This window comes from Drosophila arizonae, chromosome 2 (assembly GCF_054131065.1).
Source record: "Drosophila arizonae isolate 15081-1271.41 chromosome 2, UAZ_ARI_1.0, whole genome shotgun sequence".
Taxonomy (NCBI): Eukaryota; Metazoa; Arthropoda; class Insecta; order Diptera; family Drosophilidae; genus Drosophila; species Drosophila arizonae.
This window is the reverse complement of record NC_142922.1, coordinates 25,178,020-25,200,564: the sequence shown is the minus strand read 5'-3', so window position 1 is coordinate 25,200,564 and position 22,545 is coordinate 25,178,020. Positions and strand designations below refer to the sequence as shown.

At 42.8% G+C, this 22,545-nt stretch overlaps 1 protein-coding gene across 17 annotated transcripts in view; it reads right to left on the bottom strand.

The window, feature by feature from the left end:
* The window catches only part of CASK (peripheral plasma membrane protein CASK), a 34,162-nt gene that overhangs the window by 9,345 nt on the left and 2,272 nt on the right, over positions 1-22,545 (bottom strand). For 3 of the 17 annotated variants that reach the window (XM_018018179.2, XM_018018181.2, XM_018018183.2), the window contains exons 3-8: positions 22,360-22,472; positions 21,806-21,911; positions 21,604-21,681; positions 20,529-20,886; positions 20,199-20,466; positions 19,791-20,134 (exon numbers count right to left, since the gene is read on the bottom strand). In XM_018018179.2, the coding sequence (XP_017873668.1) occupies positions 19,791-20,134; positions 20,199-20,466; positions 20,529-20,886; positions 21,604-21,681; positions 21,806-21,911; positions 22,360-22,472 (1,267 nt within the window). Of the gene's footprint in view, positions 1-6,839; positions 6,911-7,334; positions 8,737-10,407; positions 10,758-11,677; positions 12,571-16,209; positions 16,329-19,790; positions 20,135-20,198; positions 20,467-20,528; positions 20,887-21,603; positions 21,682-21,805; positions 21,912-22,359; positions 22,473-22,545 lie in introns of those variants that run through there. The other 14 variants (XM_089462877.1, XM_018018184.2, XM_089462876.1 and 11 more) reach the window with 14 other exon arrangements.

Genomic DNA, 22,545 nt, shown 5'->3' with positions numbered 1-22,545 from the left:
GTTGTTGTTGCTGTTGCTACTACTGGCTGACTGGCTGGCTGCCTGGATGGCTGCTGCCCGGTTGACTGTGCAACCGCTGGAAGTAAGTGGTAAACAACGTAATCTGATTTCAGTTAAGGCTTGCCTCCCGGCACGCCCACTGGACAAGCGACAGCCCATAGTTAACACCAAGTTGTTGGACCAATAAAACGGTAAATTTAATAAACGCTTGACAGGCGAAAAGTTAAGCAGTTTGGTTTAATGCCTCATTAGTCGTCGCCAGTGCCCCGACACTGAATCTGAATCCTTGAGGTTGCGACATTGATAGCCAAGGCAAGCATCAGCAACAAAGTTTTGGGCACAGCTAGCACCCACACCCACACCCACACAACCACACATACACACGCGCCCTCGACCGCACATAAACATACACACCCACACATAAACACTCACATATACCTATGCACATACATATATACACACACTCACGCCGCTAATCCGTGTATACGTAACCCGCAGCTGACTTTGATTTCCATGATTAATACTTAAGTGCTTGTTAAAGTTTTACCAACACATACTCGGTCAGCAGCTGATGCCCAACCAGCCATAGGCCCTGCCCCACCCTGCCCTGCCCAGCCCAGCTGCCCAACGAGGCGCACAATATGCAGATGTTAGCTTACTCTATGCCCGCCTGATCCTAAACAATCGTTGACTTCGCATTTGCCTGTTTGCATGCCCCCAGTGCATGTGTGTGTGTATGCGCGTATTAAGTAGAATATTTGCTGAGGCTGCAGCAAAAACAAAACCCAACTCAGCTTAAGACACTGTCTAACAGGTTTGGGCATTAGTTTGGCATGCTTTCACTTAACAAAATAAAAGGTTATCTTAATTGAAAATTCTGGTCGAAAATAATCGATTCTTTAATTAGCTAACATCGAAAAGATTAAAGATGTTAAAGAATATAATTGAAGTAATAAATAGATAATGGTTGAAGGAAAGCATTTGGTACAAATTTAGTCAATATTTAAGGCAATTAGATTTACCAGACATAAGAGGACCATAAAAATAGTAAATAAATAAAAATAAAACTATAATGATCTTTAATCAACATTTTTCCTGTTTTTATTTAAAAAAAAAATTTAATGGAATAGTAAAATGATAAAACAAACGAAACATATATTGTATGATATTTCACTTCTATGCCAAACATCAATATGATACCTTCTGAACTGCACTGCCGTTACCTACTGTACTATCTGGCTGGCCCACGTATTAGCTGTTGGCTGACCCTTTGCCCAGCTCTGCCCTAAACCAGCCATCCCATTCCATTCCATTCCAGCGGATGAGGTAACGAACGAACGTGCAAACCGCAAAAACCTCACGCCGACCACATGAAACTTATTTGTTGGTTTTGATAATTACATATTACTGACAGCAGGGGCAGCAGAGCCCATAGTAAAAACAACGCGAACTGTAACTTGCTGCTATATTACGCTCTTTAATATGCCGGGCTACGGTTCAATTACACACGTACATAATGGACGGGTTGGACAGGGCATTGGCCACTGCGAACCTGAAGCTGAAAAGCTGGCACCGGCCGCAGCCAGAGTGTGTAGCATCAGTGTCAGCAGCAGCAGCAGCCGCATCTGGCTTCATTAGGGACAACTACAGTCATCCGGGTAGACGTTGACAGCTGAATCATCTGGATTAATGCCGAATTTTAATTAGTACAACGTGCGGCCAGTCCACCAGTCCATCCATCCATGAGTCAGTCAGTCAGCTAGTCAGCCAACGAGTGAGTGAGTCAGTTAATCTTATGGCCTGGCCCGCACGTTTTATCGTCCTTGTGCTATCCAACTGGCAGCTGATGGCCATTCCTCGTTCATATAGTTATGACACTTGGCGCCTTATCAACGTTCTTGCAGCGACCGATGTGAGCAGCTTATAAACGCAGCCAGGCGCAAGTTTTGGGAAATCCACAGGCCAGTCAGCCAACCAGCATACACGCAGACATATACATATGTACACATGTAAGCGCACCACCCACCCAACACACACCACCACACGGTCTAATGAGCACGCATCATATGCATGATTAATTCGCGAAATGAAAAATTCTTCCAGGTTGTTTCTTGACGGAGCCAACTCCTGTCAACCTGTCAGATTGGGTGCTAAGGGTGATGGCATCACAGCAGAGAGCCTGCCATGTCTGTTTGTGACATCTGATAAGCTGGCAAGCAAACGCAACACCGCCACGCGGGAAGCAACCCGACTCAACACCATCCAACGCAACCCAAACCAAACCAAACCAAACCAAAGCAAACCCAAGAATGAAAATGAAAACAGCAACAGCAGCAAAACTTAAAATTTACAAAAGAAACTTTACACTTAGTTTTGGGGCGCAACTTGAAAACGGTTCGCACATCCGTTTGTCAAAGTGTTTTGGGGTCGCTGTTGTTTGGCTGCAACCACCGAGACACAGTCTTACAGTTAACATTGAACTCCATAAACAACATTCACCGTACGACTATGTCACGGTAATTGAGCGGCGACTCACTGCCCTTTTAATGCTGCCAGCCCATACATATATACATATATCCTGTCTATTAGTGCAACCGCTCCGGTCCGGTCGGCTCGGCTCTACGGCCAAGCAGTACATCATCGTACATCAATGTACCTTTGCGTTGATTGACGCAGGTAATATGCTCACTCAGTTGCCTTATCAGTCGAACAATGGCTTTGGCGCCGTTGTAGCGCTGTCATCCGTATCCGGTGCGCCGTGTACTCTGCCACGCTGCTCCATCCATCCCGCATCGCTGCTCGTCACGTCATACCCCGTCACCCATATCCCGCATCCTTGTGGCCCGCCGCTGTTGCTGTCAGTCACAAATCATTCAATTCTGGTGCCCGACACGAGCCCCAAATGAAGAAGAAGAAAAAAGAACTACAAATTTCGAACAATGGCGAAAGACCAAAATATCGCCCGATTTGTTGCGGTGGCTGTTGCGGTTGCTTTCAAACCCGCTTATTATTGTTGGCAAACATCAGATGCACACATACACAGACACTGACTTGGAAACCACAAATTTCCGCTGTACATGTGTGTGTGGGAGTGTGTGTGCGTGAATGCATTATGCACTTATCGGCGCCATCTATCTGCGGTACGTCAGCTTCTTCCTGTTGCTCGATAAACAACAAGCGAGGGAAGGGGGGAAGGTTAAAAAAGTCAATGCAAGAAAACCACACATGAATCCGTTTAAGCTACCAAATATTCTATCTCGTATTTGACTTTCTCTCTCACTCTGCCACCTCTCATTTTATCCTTGTTCTCTATCTGTCTGCTATTTTATTCCGCAAGAAACTCATAGCAGCCGTGAATGGCATCATCTTTACGCGACGCCTTTGGTTAGGCAACGTCACTTCGTCACTTTAACGCTGCCCACACTTTTCGTGTTTATTATATTATATCACACACTCAACGCTTGTGCTGTTATATAATATATGGGCCGGTTTGTTTGTCTGCGTTTCCTTTCATTCAATTTCAACTAGAGCAACAACGCAGTGACACAAAGGGCGATAACTGAGTTTTGTAACAAGTAAACTAATTATTTTTTTCGACTTTGTTGTTGCTTTTTGCTTGGCTTTTTTTCTGTGTCAGTGGTTGGCAGTTGTTTTTGCCAAGCTTCATCTTGTTTGCTCGCCTTGAGACGAGGAGCAGCAGCATCTACGCATGTCCATGTGCTTGTGTGCGATGCTAAATTGCAAAATAATGTACACACTTGGCGTTGTAATCGCCATTGTTGTTTGATGTTGTTGGAACTGCCTCTAACTGCTTGTTCATGCCATTGTGCTTGTTCATCATCATCAACAGCAACGGCAACAGCAGCGGCTGGCCCCACTGTAAGTGCGAGTGTGTGTACACATTAATACAGATGTGTTGTGTACACACACTCACATACACACACACATGCACACTTAGGTAGGGAAGTGCTTGTGCCTACGTCTTCTGCCTTGCTGGCGCAATTAACGCATTCGCAAATGAAGAGTGTCAAGGCAAGCAGTCAGCAGAGTCTGTCTGTCTTTCGGTCCGCTTGTCAGTTGGGCACTTTTCCTTTTTGCATGCAGCTTAAGCCAATAATGTAGAAGCCAAAAATTGTCGACAGAGCCCAAAACACACACACACACACTCTCTCTCTCTCTCTCTCTCTCACTCTCACACACACACACATACATCCACATACTTTTCGCAGTTCTAAAGTTTCTGCAAAACTTTTCAGGATAGTTAAAAGGCCGACTGCTATTAGCAGCACTCAAACGGAATATTTTCCTACGGTCAAAGTTCATTAAAAAGAGGCTCAGGCCTCATGCCTTAAACCATTAAAAAGTTTACAAGCAGAAATTATGCCCAAATCCCACGTAAAAGTTATAAAAAGTACGCCATTGTTTTTGCAATGCAATCGCACTTGGAATGTGCATTCCCTTATAACATGGCTATAGAAATTGAAATATTTATGCAGTTCGCTGGGCACAAATATCATAAAATAGCAAATGCCAACTCTCCAGCAGACAAATATTTTGTTGCCCACCAACAACACCCACTGATGCTCGCTTTCAAACATAAATCAATAAATAAGAGAATTCAAATTTGCTAGCAATTTGAGAAGCGACGCATCGCCACGAAGTCATGCATTAGCATTAAGCATTCGTGCTTTATTATTTCAGCCAACCGAGTTCAAAGTACAATACAAATAAATAAGCAGATTATTAAATATTTGCTGATATAAGGGGAATATCAGACTCATATCAAAATATGCTTGAATTGTTAATGAAGAGCTGACTCGAAATATCGAATGAACAAAGTAGGATTGACATATTTTATTTACTCAGAAACTGTTGTTTCTATTTGTAATGCAAAAATATAAAATAAAAATAATATTTAATAAAAATAAGATTTTACTGAGCTCGTACTACGCATGAATAATAAATCGAATAAAATCATAGTGCAATTCAATCCTCTTAGCCAACTTAGCCTTCTTCAGTACACACAGAGATTATTTTTAAGCACTGCAATCCGTTGAAATATACTTGTGTATCGACTGTAACAAAACTAAGAGTTTTTTATTAGTAAAAACTTTTAAGTAAACTAGACTGTGGCTAGAGTAATACATTTGCATTATATTTCCTACACTTGGCCTCGACTTGGCTCTGGCAGGATTTTGCTGCTTGCCACATAGGCGACATTAAAACTCGGACAATCTACATGAATATCCCGTCAGTTTGAGGGTGGGGCCACACCTTTTGGTAGTGCGCCGACAGTTTCAGGCCGGATGATCTGGCAAAAAAGGGCCAACATCGCCTTCGAATGAACTCCCCGACCGCTCTGATGGGCCCGACAAGACGGCATAACGAGCCTATTTGCAAGGCTGCCCCAGAGTCTAGCCCCATCATCATGGCTGCTTGCCTGTGCTTGTGTAATATTTATGTAAATTTGCCCCGCCCACCACAGAAATTGAAAGGCGTAATGGTTTGTTGCGCTGCCTACTTTGCATATGACGCCGCCTCGTTTCGCTTTTTTGCCTCATATTGTCGGTGCTCGCTTTTGTGTGTGTGCATTTCGAAATTGTTCATAATAAATACACTCACACACACACACACAAGCACACACACACACACATAGGGACACAAAGTGAAAGAGGAAGACGGGAGAAAGATGGGAGAAAGAGGGCAAATATACTGTATATTATATATACAACTGACATCAGGCATATTAAGCGCTATAATCGAGTGGAAGAGAATTATTTTGTGTGAACTAATTGCATTAGTGACATTCAATTTGACGCCCGGGCAGAGAAAGAGCGCCAAACGGCAATTGTCACAGAGCACCGACTATTCTAATAGACCCCTTAGAATGTCATAGAGCTAATGTGATTTCTTTCCTGCTCTTTCCTTTTTGTTTTTAGTTCCTCTTTTCATGCCCATATAGATTGTTTATTTTATGCTCTGCGTTTTGTGCTGCCTACTTTCGGGGGCAGTCAACCAAATCCAACGCCTGCCACTGATTTGGGATACGAAACCCACCTCCCAACTTTGGGTGCGCTGCGTGACGCTTGGGCAATCATGTGAATCGAGCTCTATATAATTTGCAAAACTATGCGAGTTACTAAATATACGCGGGTTCCTTGTACTATGTAAAAGGACATTTTCCTGATTAGTATTTAGGCATATTGGGCCGGGATGTTAAGTATTCTAGTAGCGAGATTTTCTTGCTGGTTTCATTACTCAATTTTACTCATAGTAATATATTAAATAGATGTTCAGTTTGAAAATCTGTTTCATTTATCTTTTTCTTTAAGAAGTGTTTCGTAAATTGGTCGTTTATATTATAGATCTATTATATGTATTTCAAATTTGACTTGAGAATGATATCGTACGGGTAAGAAATTTGATGAGATTAGTAAGAAAAGCAATTGTATCCCTAATTTAAAATGTAGTGAATTAATGGTGGATTAAATTTCCACTATTAAGTATTTCACATGCTAAAACATAGAATCATATTATTATAAATTAGCATAGATGCATCAAATTGTATATAAATGGAAGCACTGCAACCCATATCAGATCGATTTGGGTAATATGTAAATTTTAGATACTTATGTAAATATTATAATATACAATGCATATCCTAATATAACGTCCCATCATAAATGTTTGCAAAAAGTATTGAGCGACCCGTGTGACAACGTTCTATGTGTCTGAGTGTATGTGTATTTGTGTCTGAGTGTTTGCAGGACAGTGTTTGCCTCTTGTGGCTTGGAGTTTTATGTGCCTGCGCGTGGGTCAGCCAAATGAATTAATCTTACATGTCGTTGACACATTTTCGGCTGTTGCCCAAATGTGTTGGGCACTTGGTTTCCGGTACGGATTTGCTTACCTGTTTACGGGTCCAGGTCCAAGCAAACAGTGGAGCGTGCGAGTGGGAAGAGAATAGAACAGAATACGTTGTTGTGTAAGCAGTTGAGTACACACACACATATAAACACAACAAAAACAAGGATCAAAAACAAAAAAGAACGAAAGAAATGACATATCGCATAGCTATGTTGTTTTACAAACATACATATGTATGTATCTACATATGGCTTCTAAAGCAATTTAAATACGAAATGAAACTCAAAGGCGCAAAACATTTTGTGGCAAGCTGTGGCTGCTTTTTTAGGTGAATGCAATTAGTTAACGGATTTTTAGACACAGTCTCTAGTATATACGTATATATGTATATATGGCATGTACAAATGTCCCACACTCCTTGGCAGTCGCTGCGAGAGGGTGTGTGTTTGTGTGTGTGTGTGGCTCACCTGATGTCCGGAGCATATGGAGCCATTGGGTACACGCACACGAAACGGACTATGCACGGGGCAGGAGGTGCGCGGTCCCCAGCGCGAGGTGACCGCCTGCTGAAGGGACAACGCTGAACTGCAGGGATTAAACAGCGCCGGCGGCGGCGGGCAGGGCGGCGCTGACATACTTAACGAACTGAGCCCGCTCATGCTGCGGCAATGGCCCGACAGCATGGCAACATCAGCAGCGGAGCATTGGGCCACTGGTATGCCACTGCTGCCGACGCCGCTGCCGCTCATGCCGCTGCTGCCACTGCTGCCGCCGCCGCCGCCGCCCAATAGTGACATGTGCGAGCCACAGCCACCGGACATCAACGACTGTGATGTGAGCCCATGATGCTGGCACATGCCGACGCCGCCGGATGCTGTCACGCCCGCTGCTGACCATTGACCAGTCGACGCTGCTGCCGCTGCTGCTCCTGATGCTGCCGCTGCCGCTGCTGCCTGTGAGTCACCGCCGCCGCCGCCGCCACAGTAGTGATCCACGGTAAAACTGTCTTGGCTACCAGAGCATTGCAATCGATGCGGTGGCGGTGGCGAGGATTGACGCGAGTAAATGTTGTTTTATCTGTTCCCCTGGGCCAAGTCCGTTAGCCAGCTGATATGCTCCTTCTGTGCTTGTGCTTGTGCTTCTGCTTCTGCTTCTGTTTGTTGTGGTGGCTCTTCGTTAGCTTGTGCAGCTCCTCTTGCATTTCCTGCTCTATTCACAGTTATTTGCGTATCTCCTCTAATATCTCAATACGTATAGAGCTATTCTTTACTGAATTACTCAATCGCAGCGATAACTAACAAGAACAACAATTAACTATTAACAACTATTAATATCGTATCGTGGATTCCGATTGTGGATTCAGTTTACAACTATTGAAACTATTCTGCATTTTCCAGTTCTTGTTGCTCTCGCTTCGGTAGTTCCTCAACTCTCACTGTGCTTGTGTGCGTGTAGAACTATATAATACTATATATAGTCCATAAGAATATATGTGTGTGTGTGTGGGTGTGTGGAAGTATGCTGTAATAATTTATATGCGCCCTGCAGTGTAGACTTGGTGTCGACTTCTTTTTAAAAAATTATTGTTTCCTTTAATTGATTTATGTTGTGCTTTTTCCCTTGTTGCTTTATATGTTTAAATTATGTTGGTTGGCTTTTATTAAATTGCTTGGTTTTTAGTTAAGCAGCTTTCAGTTATGATGAATCACAATCGTGTTTATTATTGGTATTATTAATCTTTATGTTTTTAGTTGCTGTGTTTTAAATTTTTACAAGTGTGTAAAGTTCACTATTTATTTTTGTTTAGCTGAATTTAGTTTCAAATTTTGAGTTGCCTTTTTGGTTAATTTTTTATTTAGCATGCGAGTTCTGCAAAAGAAAATCGTTGATAAGCCCAAAATAAACAAAATCTATAGGGGGACTTGTGGAAAATGGGAAATTGTGGAATTGTGAGAGGAGATCTAACTAGTTAAGCTAAACTAATTGACTCTACTGGGCCAGTAAATGTTGTTCATAGCTCAGCTCAGCACAGCAACTTAAATATGTACAATATATGAATGTAGGGAAAATATGCTTGCACAGAAAATTATACAAATAATAAGCACAGTTGATAGAGTAGAAGACTGACATTTGAATAAGGCAGTCGAGCGCTTGCATTGAATGAAAATGTGTATATTTTCATCCACAGGCCAATTGAGACTTTTAATTAAACCAAACGGCCAAATTACAGAAGACTGCCTAGCCAACAAAAATATAATTTTATGCGCCTAACAGATAAAAAACAAAAAAAAAAAAGCAGAAATAGAAAAATGCCCATGGGAGGGACGCTATCTAAATTGGCCCAACGGCCAGCAAAGGGAAAAAGTTCGGCCGAAAGGCACCGAAAAAGAAAGGCAAACAGCAAATATATATATATGTATTTTAAAACTCGAGCGGACTCGAATTCCCCGGCGACTACTGTATATAATAACGATGGCAGCAGTGCGAGACTGTTTATGTTAAATACATAGTTTGAGTCGAAGCTCGAAGGAGTCAAGGAGGAGCGCGAGTGTCGAATTAAATTATGAAGAAATTGCGAACGCTTTAATAATATGTTTTTAAATGTGTATTTTAATAGGCAAGACAAGCAGGCGTACGGACAGACTGATAGAAGGCAGGTAAGGGTGTATGGCACAAAGGCACAGGTAAAGGTATTTGTATAAGGGACACAAAGGTGCTGAAATGTTTGTTTCGTCAGTTTCCGCTGCCACATTTTAAGAATGCTAATGTTGCCTTGGCGCTTCCGCACCATAATTGAATGAGAACGTGCTGAGCTTTGCGCGTTGGCCTGGGAATGCTGGGAGTTAGGCGTGGGCCCAAAGGCCACCAACAGACGCAACTTTGCAGCGCAACATACGCGAACAAAATAACGAAATTCAATTCATAAAATATTCAAAACAACAACAACAAAAAGGCGAAAAAATAAAACAGAAAAAAAGGCGATATATACAGATATATATAGACAGAGAGAGAAATTTTCATATACAACGGCCGCAACTAAGCGAAAAACGACAACAACAACAGCAACACAGAGAAATGTTGCTGAAGCCAATAAACAGGCGGATGGGCTGGCGGAGGGAGGATCAGAATCTTGAAAGTCGGAATCTGAAGTCTGTACAGCGAGTGGTCTCTGTGTGGGAGTCAATGGATACTGCAGTTGGACGGGGGCCAAGTAAATGATACCAAACATTATCTATGTATTGGTGCAATGCTCTCTTTCTCTTTGCAACTATGTGGCTGTGCGTGTGTGTGTGTTTGCGTGTGTATATACACACACATTTTTGATAAGGCAAAAGTAGACGGAAATGGCATAGGAAACGGAGGTGGAAAATAGAAGGCAGAGGGCGAACGACGACGGTGGGTGGTGGTTAGCTGCTGTGCTTGAGCTGAGGCAGTGAAGTGAAAGAAATTTGTGGAGTGTAGAGATGAAATGGCATACTTTAGGTGGGTCGGGGTCTTCAGGTGTTACGGGGGTTGCTTCGCTATCCTGCTCATACTTACTGCAAAGTTGTAGATGTAGTTGAAGTTGTTTTTATTGTGGCTGTATTTGTTCTTGTATGCATCTAAATCGTTAAATTGTTGTTGTTGTTGTTTTTGTTTTTGTTTTTATTATTATTGTTGTTATTGCTGTTATTTAATTTTATTGTAAGCAGTTCCAGTTCTAGTTGCTGTTGCTGTTGTTGCTATTATTGTTATTGTTGTTGTTATTATTGTTGTTGTTGTTGTTTGTGTGTCTGTGAGCCGAAATCAATAATGAAAATAAACGAAAACTGTTTCGTGTTTTTTTTTTTGGTATTGAGGGTTGATCTCTTGCACTCATCTAAACAAACAGTCAAAAGCACTTGCTGCAGCTACAGATCATAAATTGATAAGCCAGCTGTCACAGTTTATTCAATTTCCGTAAGGCCAGACAAACCGCGCACAAGCACATACACACACACACACTCACACACGCACCTCTACACATAAACAGAAAAACACGTCGGCCACATGGGCGTGAAGATAAACACGAAACATGAAATCAGATTAATTTAATTCAATTTGTAACGCGTTCGCTTGTCGTTTGCGAAATCATTGATAATAATTTTGGTCAAATCGATTTTGGAAATGCTCGTGGCTCGATTGCTGACTCGGTTCGTTGCCCACGCCACGAGATGCTACGCCACGGCAAGCAATCGAAACTAGAGGCACTGCGGTTGTTGCTTCGAAGGCACGAAGCCACCGCCGTCAATGACAACGACAACGACAACGACAACGGCACGAGAGCAGCACACATAGCTCGTTGCTTCGACTGAGACTCTCGTGCTTTGCCAGCGCGTACGACCAACTCCCACATACACACTGAAATTTCTATGCGTGTGTGCCTGTGTGTATGTGTGTGTGAGAGTCCGCCTCGAACCAATATGCAAAAAATCAGCAGCCCGCAGCGAGCTTAAATTCAATGGCACGAAAAAGTCGCTAAAAGAATACATGTGTGTGTGTGGGTGCGTGATGTTAACGCATAAATGTGTGTGCGTGTGTGCTGATTTTTCTTGACTTTATTTTGCCGTTTTTGAGCATGTGGCGTGACTAAAAATCAATTTATGTCTAACTTTTTTCATCATTTTATGTGTTGCCTTGGCTCGTCTTAGCTTCACAAAAGGCCACAAATTTTCATGGCCCACTTTTGTGCGCCGGCAGTTGGCAAACTATTTCTGAGCTGGGCCTTAAAAGTTTTCGAGCACTTGCTTTTAAAATTAAAAAGTTTCGTTTCTCTTCTTATGTGTCGTACATTTGCGTTTATAGCTTCACTGATTTCATTTCTTTTTATTTCGGGTTTTCTTTATTTCATTCTTCTTTTTTTCTTTTCTTTTTTTTTTTGCACTGGCTTGCGCCGTATGGCAGCGAATACAACAACAGCAACAACAACGACGGCAGCGACGAGGATGAGCCCGATATATGTGGCTCACACTCACACTAGCTGGTATATGTGAGTGACTGCATATATATGTGTGTGTGTGTGTGTGTGCAGTAAGCGTCAACGTTGTTAAAGCCGTACTGAATGTTGCTGCTGCTGCTGCTGCTGCTGCTGTCACTACTACTGCTGTTGTTGTGTACCCGTCCTATCCAGACTAGGGCTCGCGTTACACTGCCACAGTTCCAGCCAGCAAGGTGCACAATTATAGACTAAACTCCGAGTTATCAGCAGCAATTCAACAATGCTGCCAACTGCTTAGCTCTCGCAGCTGAATGCAGCCAGCGTCAACAGCAGCAGCAGCAGAGCAGCCGCAGCTTCAGTTTTTCACCTAGCAATCAATTTCCGGTGCAGATGGCAGCTTTATGTGCCATTTCAATGCGTGCGAAAGAGATGACTATATTGGCGATTTGAGGCTGGCTGGCTGTCTGTGGGCGGCTGACTGCTTGGTGGTGGGTTGCTGGCGACGCTGCCGCAGTCTCTGTCGCTGCTGCTGCTGCTGCTGCTACTCGTGCTGCTTTGCTTCTCTTGCTGTCACGACTCTGGCTGCTGCTGCTGTTGCTGAATCTGTACAGGATGCTGTGCAGGACATGCGCACTGGTAGAACGAAAAATTTTAGGCTGGCCAAGCAATTCTTACTACAGGCACATGCTCAAAGCTGCCAGCAGCGCTGCCGGCGTCTCAGTCAATGCGGACGCCAGCAGCGCTGATATTTGTCTAACAGTAGCAACAGCAGCAAGCAACGCTAAGGGCTTGCAAAAATATTCGTAATTTATGGCGCAATGTCTGCGCCACGTAGTCGTTAACCCAATCATCACCGGCGTTCTCCCATCATCATCATCATCAACATCATCATCGACAAAGGAGTTGCTGCTGCTGATAGTTGCTGCTGTGGTCGCATTGCTAAATCATGCCATCGCTCGCCCATAGTCCAAAGTAAAGTAGGTGACTTGTGTCCACACTCACACACACAAAGACATACATACACACACACACATAGAGAGAAATTCTTGTACACAGATAGCTATGCCCACTGCTTATTTGACAACCGCATGCGGGTTTGCGCCAAAGGAATCATGACCAAAAGGAAAGAATGCCGAAGCCACAACCTAATTACTTGTGTGTAAGCGGCCCAGTTGGCAAGAATGTGCAAACACAGAGTACAAGGCAGACATCGAGGGGAAGGCCAGCTAGGGAGCTTATGTTCCTCCAAGTTATGGAATCTGTGCTGAGGCACTGACAAATAATTATGAAATGCATGCGCTCCAAGGCCTGCAGACAGACAATCGATTGATAAACAAGGACAACATTGGCACGCCTTTGCCCCTGTCGAGGACAGATCTCCCAGTCTCTGCTCCCAGTTCCCTGTCCCAGTCTCTCTTCCAGTCACTGCTGACGATGTCCCTGCTGCTATTTCTCACAAATGCTGTCACGTTTAATGCGAAACATAACAGGCTTTTAATTAATGCACAATAGAGTGCACGGCGTGCTGCAATCCCGTCAAGTGCTACGACAACGATTCGGAATGCATTTCGCGCCAAGGTCTCAATGGAGGCGCGGGTAGTACACCGTGCACCGCCCTGCCCTCCCCTATCCAGCGCTGCCCTGCACTGCCCTGCCAAGGCACATCTAATTCCATAGTGTAGGTCAAGGCCTGAATCACATGTTCTACTAGCTGTAACGGCATCGAGAGTATCAGCCAATAAACTATTAACATAGAACAATTTGTTTTTGCTATTGTAGACTGTTGTTGTTGCTGTGGTTGTCGTTGTCGTTGTCGTTGTCACAGTCTCTATCGCTGTCTCTATTGCGCAGTCGTTTAGTCAAAGAGCAATTTGGCAACGAATTTGTCATTTTATCGAAGTGGCAACAACATTTACTCGCCGCATCAACAACAGGCTGCACACTTTAGCCATTCCGACATTTATGTGTGTGGCCAAAAGGAGTACGCCTAATATGTCAGTGGGCCGGGCCGGGCCGGGTCGGATCGGGCTGGGCCACAACGTGGTTTGTGTCCGGGCCAATTCTGTTCAGGTAGCGGCTGCTGCTGAACTGGGCTGCCAGTTAGCCTGCATGCTTGTTGACACGTTTAGTTGTCGGCTCACACACACGCACAAGCAAACACACATAAGCACGTATATATATGTATTTGTATACAGTCACATGCTTTGTGTGAATTTGCCAAATCACAAACAAGTCAAAGGCACATTGAGCACAGTAGTTGAAGCTTGAAGCGAAGTTATTAATGCAAATTCAATAGTCATGGTAAAATTGTTTTGTAACAATAATATATCCTTAGCTAAAGGACAATAGACGGTGTTGCCATCCGTTATTCAATACACAATTGAATAAATTTCGAGTTACGTTCGAGGCAATGCATAGCCCAAATGAGTTTCACAGACAACGTGTGCGTCCGAGTAAATATTAATTTGACTAGTTAGTTTGCGAATTAGCTTCGTTATGCTGCAAATTTCCAATCGAATTAAATGCATATATTTGCTTTTTATTTTCTTAATTATTCCTTATTTTGCTAAACAATTGATGGAGAAGTAATAATAAGGCCACTGCAATCATTGATTCAGCAAATTGCATCAATGTGAGCAAACAAAATCTATTATGCTAAAGGTCTAGGAAACGGATTAACTTTGGACGACATGAGTTCATTAGCAGAACAAGCCAAAGTCATTTACTAGAAAGAGCTCAAATTAAATTATAGATGAATCGAGATGGAGTCACAAGTACTTAAGCTTCCTCTCAGACACACATACGCGGCAGTATATAAAAATTTCCAAATATCTTACAGTTAATTCTCTTTAAAGTATCGCTTGGATTTTCCTTAACCCTTTGCCCGTGTATGTGAATTATTTATTCATTTCGTAATTTACAGTCTGATATTTATGAAAGGTTCATAACTGGATTTTGTATGGCATGAAAAAGGGTTGGCAATTCATCCTTTGCAACTTTTACTATCGATTATTTTCCGACGTCGCTTAAAAATATTTATAAGCGATGAATAAAATTGGAATATTTTTGGAACAAATTTTACTTGAAAAGCGACCAAAAGCCGTGTGTGCTGGCAATCCTTCTCAGCAGCAAATGAACGAATTTTTGAAGCATTTTCCACAAACAAATTCGATATTGGCCAATGCAAGTTGCTACAATGAACGAAATCCATCCATATCCACTCGCCAGCGGTAAAGAATTTCATGAATTTCTGGTTCTGCTTCTGTTTTCAATTTATTACTCAACTAGTGAGCCTGCTGAAACGGAATGCATCGGGGGTCGAAAATGCTCACGACGCGACGTGTTTTTTGTTTGTTTTTTTTTTTTTTGGTGGGGGCATTTCGTTCATGTGACTTCATTAGCGAATTTGGTATCGTTACGGTCAGTGTTAATTAGGAAGGATGACACCGATGATATCTGGTTTCAGCAGGACACAAGGACCACCAACAGAGCCAATTTTCAAACCGATAGCTCGCGGGCCACCTGCGAAATTGAATAAGCGGCCCGATTCACCTGTCAAAATGACATGGTGTTAACTAGAAATTGGTAGATAGATGCTGCATTAATGGACATGAATGCCTGTCTGCACGTTATGGGGCCCACTCAATGCCCGCTTCAATCAAATTCAGTACAGCCACTATATACAACGATTAAAGTGATCTAAATGTATCGCAAAATCCGAATTTACCAATTCAGCACGCATCAATCAAGCGCAGCAATTCACATTGTGAAAAAAGTGAACACTCTTTAAATTGCTTAAAAGAATATGAAAACTGTGAGGGTAAAATATACACACTAAAGCTAAAATTTGGTAGCTCTTGTAGGGAAAAATTTATTTTCGTTGAGTTTTAAATAACGTTCGCACTAGCTTAAGAATTGACATATATATATATATATATATATATATATATATATATATGTATGTAGACATGTATATATATATTTATATAACTTGAAATACAGATTTCAAGCAAACTCTCAGCCATTTGTTCGTTCACCTGATACTTGGCCGTGATTCATTAGTAAACTAAGCCCTGAACAAGGCCTGGCTAAATAAATAAAACAAATTGCTATAAGCCAAGCCAGCATTCTAGTACAATAAAAACATAATCTCCAATAAAAATTTTAAAAAATTGTATTCAATTAAATGTAAATTGCACAAACTTCCTATGCTATTGCAAAACATTATTATTCCTTTAGTTTGCTGCATGAAGAAAGCAAATTTTATGAGGCTGATGATGTGCAAGAAATTCTTTAAACTTCAGCAAACTAACCGTGTAATCAAGATTCATAATTTCAGCATTGACGTCTACAACTGCCGCATCGGCGGCTGTAATGAAATTTACCTGGTGATGAAGGTTATTGTAGTAGCGCGTTATGTGGGGTGGCAAAAGCTCAGCCGTCTCGAGTCCGATCCACTGAAATACACTGTATTGTGGCGTTGGTGTTGTTGTTGTTGTTGAGGGTGTTGTTGTTGCTGTTGGTGCTGCTTGTGCTGTTGCCCCTGTTATTGTTGTTGCAGTTGTTATGGATGTGTTATCGCAGCAGCAGCAAACATCATCCTCATCCTCCACCAAGACCCCATCCGCCATTCTAAAGTAATATGCTAATTTCGTTAGCTTGGCCCGATATTGGCCTCCGTTTTATAATTTGTTCACTTTTTTTTCTTTTATTTTTATTTTATTATATTTTGTTATAGTGGCACACATTTGAATTTAAATTGAGTTATAGACGCGCAGTCGATGCTGCAGCAGCACCATTTTGTTGTTGTCTGTCAATTTATGAGCAACGCCATGGCGCGGCCCCAAACCAACTCCCAGCGCCACATGGCGGGGGTCGGCAGCATAACGTCGCCAATGACAGCGGTTGCCCTTTTGTCAATTGCTCCCATGTGGGTTTTGCCGCCAAACACGTGGCTGTAAGCTTGGCTACAGGCGTGGAGGTGCCTATGCATGTGCCAGTGGCTGTGCCAGTGTCTGCACCTCTGCCTGTGGCTGTCGTCGTTCTGTTCGCTATGCGCCGGAGGTTACTGCGGAAATTCGCGCGTAATTGGCACACTGACACGACACTATCCACTCCAGAGACAACTTCGCATTTGCGTTTGAATCCACATCCGCGAACGCGTCCGCGTCCGCGTCCTGTTAATTGGGTCAAGCGAGCAGAGCGCGGCGCGGAGTGACTCACTTGAGAAATAGACTCGAGTAAACTTAACTTGACTTGACGAAGACGAAGGTTTCGCCCCACAATTCCCAGAGCTTTGTTTAGCCCAGCTGCTAACCCTTTTGGGGTCGGGTCGCCAATGGCGTGGGCGCAGACTGGCAGACTGACGCGAAATCGCTCGTTAGGCGCCTCTTTTACACATCACTTGGCAAGTGTCAAATAAATCCAACTGGAGGCGCTGCCGTACCGTGCCGTGCCGTGCCGCGTCGTGCCCCGCCTCGCCTTGCCTTGCCTTGCCCTGCCTTGCCTCGCGTTGCTTTTACGTACGTCGCCTTGCGCTGCTCTGTTGTTGTCGTCGTTCCCTCGCGGCGACTGCGCCGCAAACTAAACAGAAATTTGTGCGCGCTTTTTGTTTAAGTCAATCACGAATGCTCGGTTGGTTAGTGCTACGCACACACTCGCACTGTCACACACAACACAGGCACACACACTTGGACACATGCGTGTGTATGAATGCAAATACACAAATGCATATGCATTAGTATATGTACGTGCACTGCTCTGCTCCTACTCCTGCTCCTGCAACAGCATCGGCTGCAGCAGCAGAACACTCGCTGCACTTTGCAGCGCCCGTGAGCAGAGAGTCAGAGAGTGAGAGAATGAGATTTGCAGCGGTTGTTTGGACTGCAACCGAGGTCCCACAATAGTTGTTGCTCTGTTTCTTCAGCGTTTTCTTTTTCCCTTTTTTTTTACCTACGCCTACCCGACATCCAACACCCTGAGCACAGTTCTCACTCTGCTCTCCGGTTGGATGTGTGCGTGGTATACAGCATTAACACAGTTGCTCAGTGCTCGTTGGGGCTGCGTTTATTCAGTTGCTCATATCGTCTGTCATTTTTATCCATCTATTTCATTTTTTCTTCTTCTTCCATTTGTTTTGTTGTTGCCATGAATTTATGAAAATGAGTCGCTGCCACACGAGCTCAGCTTGCGTCAGAAACAAAGCGTCTGATGGTCGGTTGGCCTGGACGGACAAACTGTCCGGGGATCCAGTGCAACTTAAAACGAACTATCCGTCTAGGGTTTGAAAGCCTAAATATCCTGTGATCACGACTTTAAACACAACTATTGTATTACTTTTAATGAATATCCGTCAAGACATTTAATTGTTCAAATATTCAACACGAATGAAAAAAGCAAAAGCCAAAAATGTCCCAAAATTATATTCATAAATATATTTCTAAAAAAAAATAGGCAAATTAAATTCCTCAAATGACTGACATCGCAGCAAGAATTCGAATATAAATTAGTTTTATTAATGAATTCAATTTAATTATGAATCTCAGTTAAATAAAAAAGTAAAACAATTTTGCCCGATTTTATTTTTAATTTCTGTTTCATTCCACGTTTCAGACTTGCCAGGACTTGTAGAAGAATAATATTATATAAAATAAAATATGTTAAATAAGACATCCGGCTACTTTGAGTTAAATCAATCAACAATAATTCTAAATTGAATGACCCAATGCCATCCAAAATGAAATATTTAATACATTTAATACTAACCTAATACTTTATAAATTATTTAAAATTCTTGAGTATATCGATTACGATTAGGATAGTCATGCCGTTAAGCTGCTGCAATGCCTTTCTATGTACCTTGTAAGCATAGGGTATGAAAAGAATAAAGCATCGCCGCTCGGCAGCAAAAAGTGTAGTCTGCTTCAAGGAGCAATTAACGACAGAGGACAGCAGAGAGTAGAGTAATAGCTCTCGTATCACACATATTCAGGCACTGGGCATGGCAAACAATGCTGAAAAAACTCTGCATTGATTTACCCTGCATAGAAACAGGAATATCAAATATCTAATACACAATGCACATCGAGCTAAATAACAGAAAAATTAAAATAATTTGAGTACTCCAAGCAAAAAGCAAACAAGCAATAACAATCATTTGCATAATTATAGTAAAATGTTTTCCCTTAAATTTGTATACAGTTAGTGTATTTAATGTTCGCTATGCCATAGTGTCAGCAGCAAACCATTTTTTCACAATCGTTAAATGCTTTCCTGCTGGCCTGCTGCTGCGAATATGTGGCGCACACCTACCACGTCTGCAACACTTAAGTTCTGTTGCATACTTCTCAGGGCAGAAAGCCTTTGGGGAGAAGCCTTAGGCACAGGCACTGTCGCTGATGCTAGAGCTGGATTTGATACCGTTGAGCCAGCATCAGCAGCGGCAGCAATGTCCGAATTTCGTTTGGGTTTATTCTGATTAAATTGTTTGTATTTTGGGTTGCATTAGCTGGCGCACTCTGTTTGCCTATGTATTGTGTGCACACTGTATAACTAAGAGTGGACACACATAGTAGTACGTGTGTGCCAGTATGTGTGCGAGGGATTAGTGACTGAGTGCGACAAATAGAGACAGCCCTCCGGAAGTTGATAGTTTTAGTGGTGGTGCTGTTGGTGGTGGTGGTGGTGGTCTCTGTGTGTGTGAGCATTTACCACTGCTTTTGTTTACTAGCATTAAATACATTTCAAATTTGTTTTGGTTTATGCTAAATGGAACTATAGAGTGGAACGCAGATTGATATAACCACATCTCGTGCAACTGACAGTCGCCTCTGGCATACAAACAGTGCAACAATGTAAAGAGTCCCAGTTCCCTGAGCTCACAGCTTGCCTCAAAATGTAGCCACAATACATACTTAATTATATTTATGAAAGCACAAGGTTAAATGAAATATAATGAAAAGCTCACCTGCATATGCGGCGATGCGAGCAGCTGCATCAGCTCATCCTTGGCATACTTATTGCCAGCACTGACGCCAACCGAAGACAACTGCTCCAGGACATCGCGACTGCGCGCAACAGCCTCGGCGCTAGGCGCCCGGCCATTTGTCGTGATGACCGTGGAGCTGATGCGATCGAAAAGCTGGAGAAACTGCTGTAGGCGAACATCTCGTAGCATATCGCGTAACACATCCGCATCCACATGCGCGTCCTGCAGTGAATATATGTCATCCAGGCAGTCCAATATACGCTGAACCGCCTCAATCCCCGCCTCTTCGTCTGCCCACTCATCCGGAGCACCAGCAATGGGCACTACATTAAGTGATAAATAAAGAATTACGCTTATTGCTTCAGTATTGCATTGGCCATGACTCACTATCCGCATCCGTTGAATACAGTGGATCCATGTTAGTGCCCCCAGCAATGGCCTGGACAGCGCCTTTAAGCTTGCGTCGCGCATTATAGCGCTTCAATTCCTCAACTGTCTCCGCCAGATGCGTGCGCTGTAATTTGTCGCGATCACGTATCCAGGGATGCTCTAGCACCTCGGTTATAGATAGTCTGTGATGTGGATTTGCAGCGAGCATTTTCATGACTAGATCCTTTGCATTGGCCGAAATAGATTTCCACTCTGGTGCCTCAAACTGCAAGCGAACAAAAGCAGCAATTAATAAACAATTAATCATAATTGCCCGTAGACACTTACCGATAACCTTCCGCGTGCTATCGACTGCTGCAGTCGAACACCAGAGCCCAAAAACGGCAGCCTGCCCGAGAGCAGAACGTGCAGCATTACACCAGCACCCCAAACATCGCAGCCCTTGCCATACAGACGCCTTGTGACCACCTCTGGCGCCATATAGTGCGGACAGCCGACGCGTCCATGTGTTTCTATGGTTTCCCGTGTGCCCGGCAACTGTATCGCCGAGCCGAAGCCACCCAGCTTCACTGGCGCCGAGTTATCCACTGTCGCCAAAAGTGCACAAGCGGGTCTCACATCTCTATGTAGTATATCGTTCTCATGGCAATATCGTAACGCCTCCAATATCTGGCGCATATAATGACTGTTGGCAATAAGAATGTATAGAGATTAATAAAAATTGTTCATAATGCTAACGGAAGTCCTTAATTAGTGCGGCCATTTTGCTCAGCTCATATATGCTTGACAGTTAAACGGTTATCAAGAATACAGAATATTTACATCAACATAATCTGATGTACAAAAGTTATATAGGATGAAATTAATATATTTTAATGATAAACATATTTATCTTCACTTGTGAAGTTTGATTGATTGAACTGAGAAATCCGGCCCTATTTGTTTTGTATCTTTCAACTAACTCCTATATTATTGTTATCCTTCATGTGTGATGTATAAACAAAGTCTTTGAACTTATTAAAGCATTCTGCACTGACATAACATGTATATGGTTTATGCTTAAATATATATGCCTGTACACAACTAATCTGATTCACTAGACTAATAAAAATATTCGTATACAAAATTTACATTAAGCAATTATATAATACTGAACGATTTAAAATTGTAGCTTGCAATGTTTTATAAAAATACATGATAATAACGTAAATTAATATTGCAAGTCAGTTAATAATTAAACGCGCAATCTGTTCTAAGACACTGTTGCTTAGCATTCCATTTAAATATTAATCGATTGTCCTAATATAGATGTTCTTCTGTTATGAGCAACCCATGTACTTGGGATTTGGCAGAAAAACTGGTGTCATAATTCTATAATTATAGGCAATGTTTCCATGCTCACCAAGCCACCGCCTCGCTGTAGACGAAGCCCGCCACAGCGCGCCGCACAACCTCAAAGCACAAGTCGGAGCCCTCCATGCTGCAAGAGAGAGAAAACGAAATATTTAAGTGGCCTACATCCAAATGTATATATATACATATATATCAAATATATATGTGTGGGAAATTGAGCCTGGATATGTATGTGGGTGAGTGTTACTTACAACTCAAACACCATGTAGAGCATGCCCTCGGAACTGTAGGTTTCCAGCAGCTCGACTATGTGCGGATGCTTCAGCATGTGACATATTGTGGCTTCGCGTTTCAGATCTGTAATGACACGCAATTAGTTCTTATTAGAATGGGTAACATTTGTATGGCTGCCCCGCGCGGCTGACACAGCAACAAGGCGCCCAGCCAACGTCCTTGTTTGGGTCTGAGACAAGCTGCACGAAAGTCCTAATGGATTTAGAGCTGACTTATGTGCCTGCCATGTATCATTTAGTCAATATCCGAGTCCAGGCGCCACTGCATTTGAGCAATTTCTTTTTAATTGGCCCATGGACTGGGCTAAGACTTGAGCCTGTGCTGGCGGTGGGACTGACTCGCAGCATCTGTAATGTGGGCAAAAGTGGGCGGCACGTGCCAAATTGTGTTTCGTTGTTACCGCACAATTAGTAGCAAAATATTTCATATAATTCGCGCAGCTTAATTATAATTTATTCACCCAAAGTACCTCGGGTGGTTCGCCTGGGGCAAGGTCGTCGCTCAAACTTACCAGCTGTGCTCAGTCCTGGGCTTGCCGTAAACTTGGCCACATCAACAATTTTGACAGCAAACTGCTGATTGGACTCTCTATGTATGCAGCGGCGCACAATGGAGAAGGGTCCTCTGTGGAATGTATAGTATATATGTATATATATAGATTAGAGATATGTTTAGTAAAAGTTACCAACTGATTTCA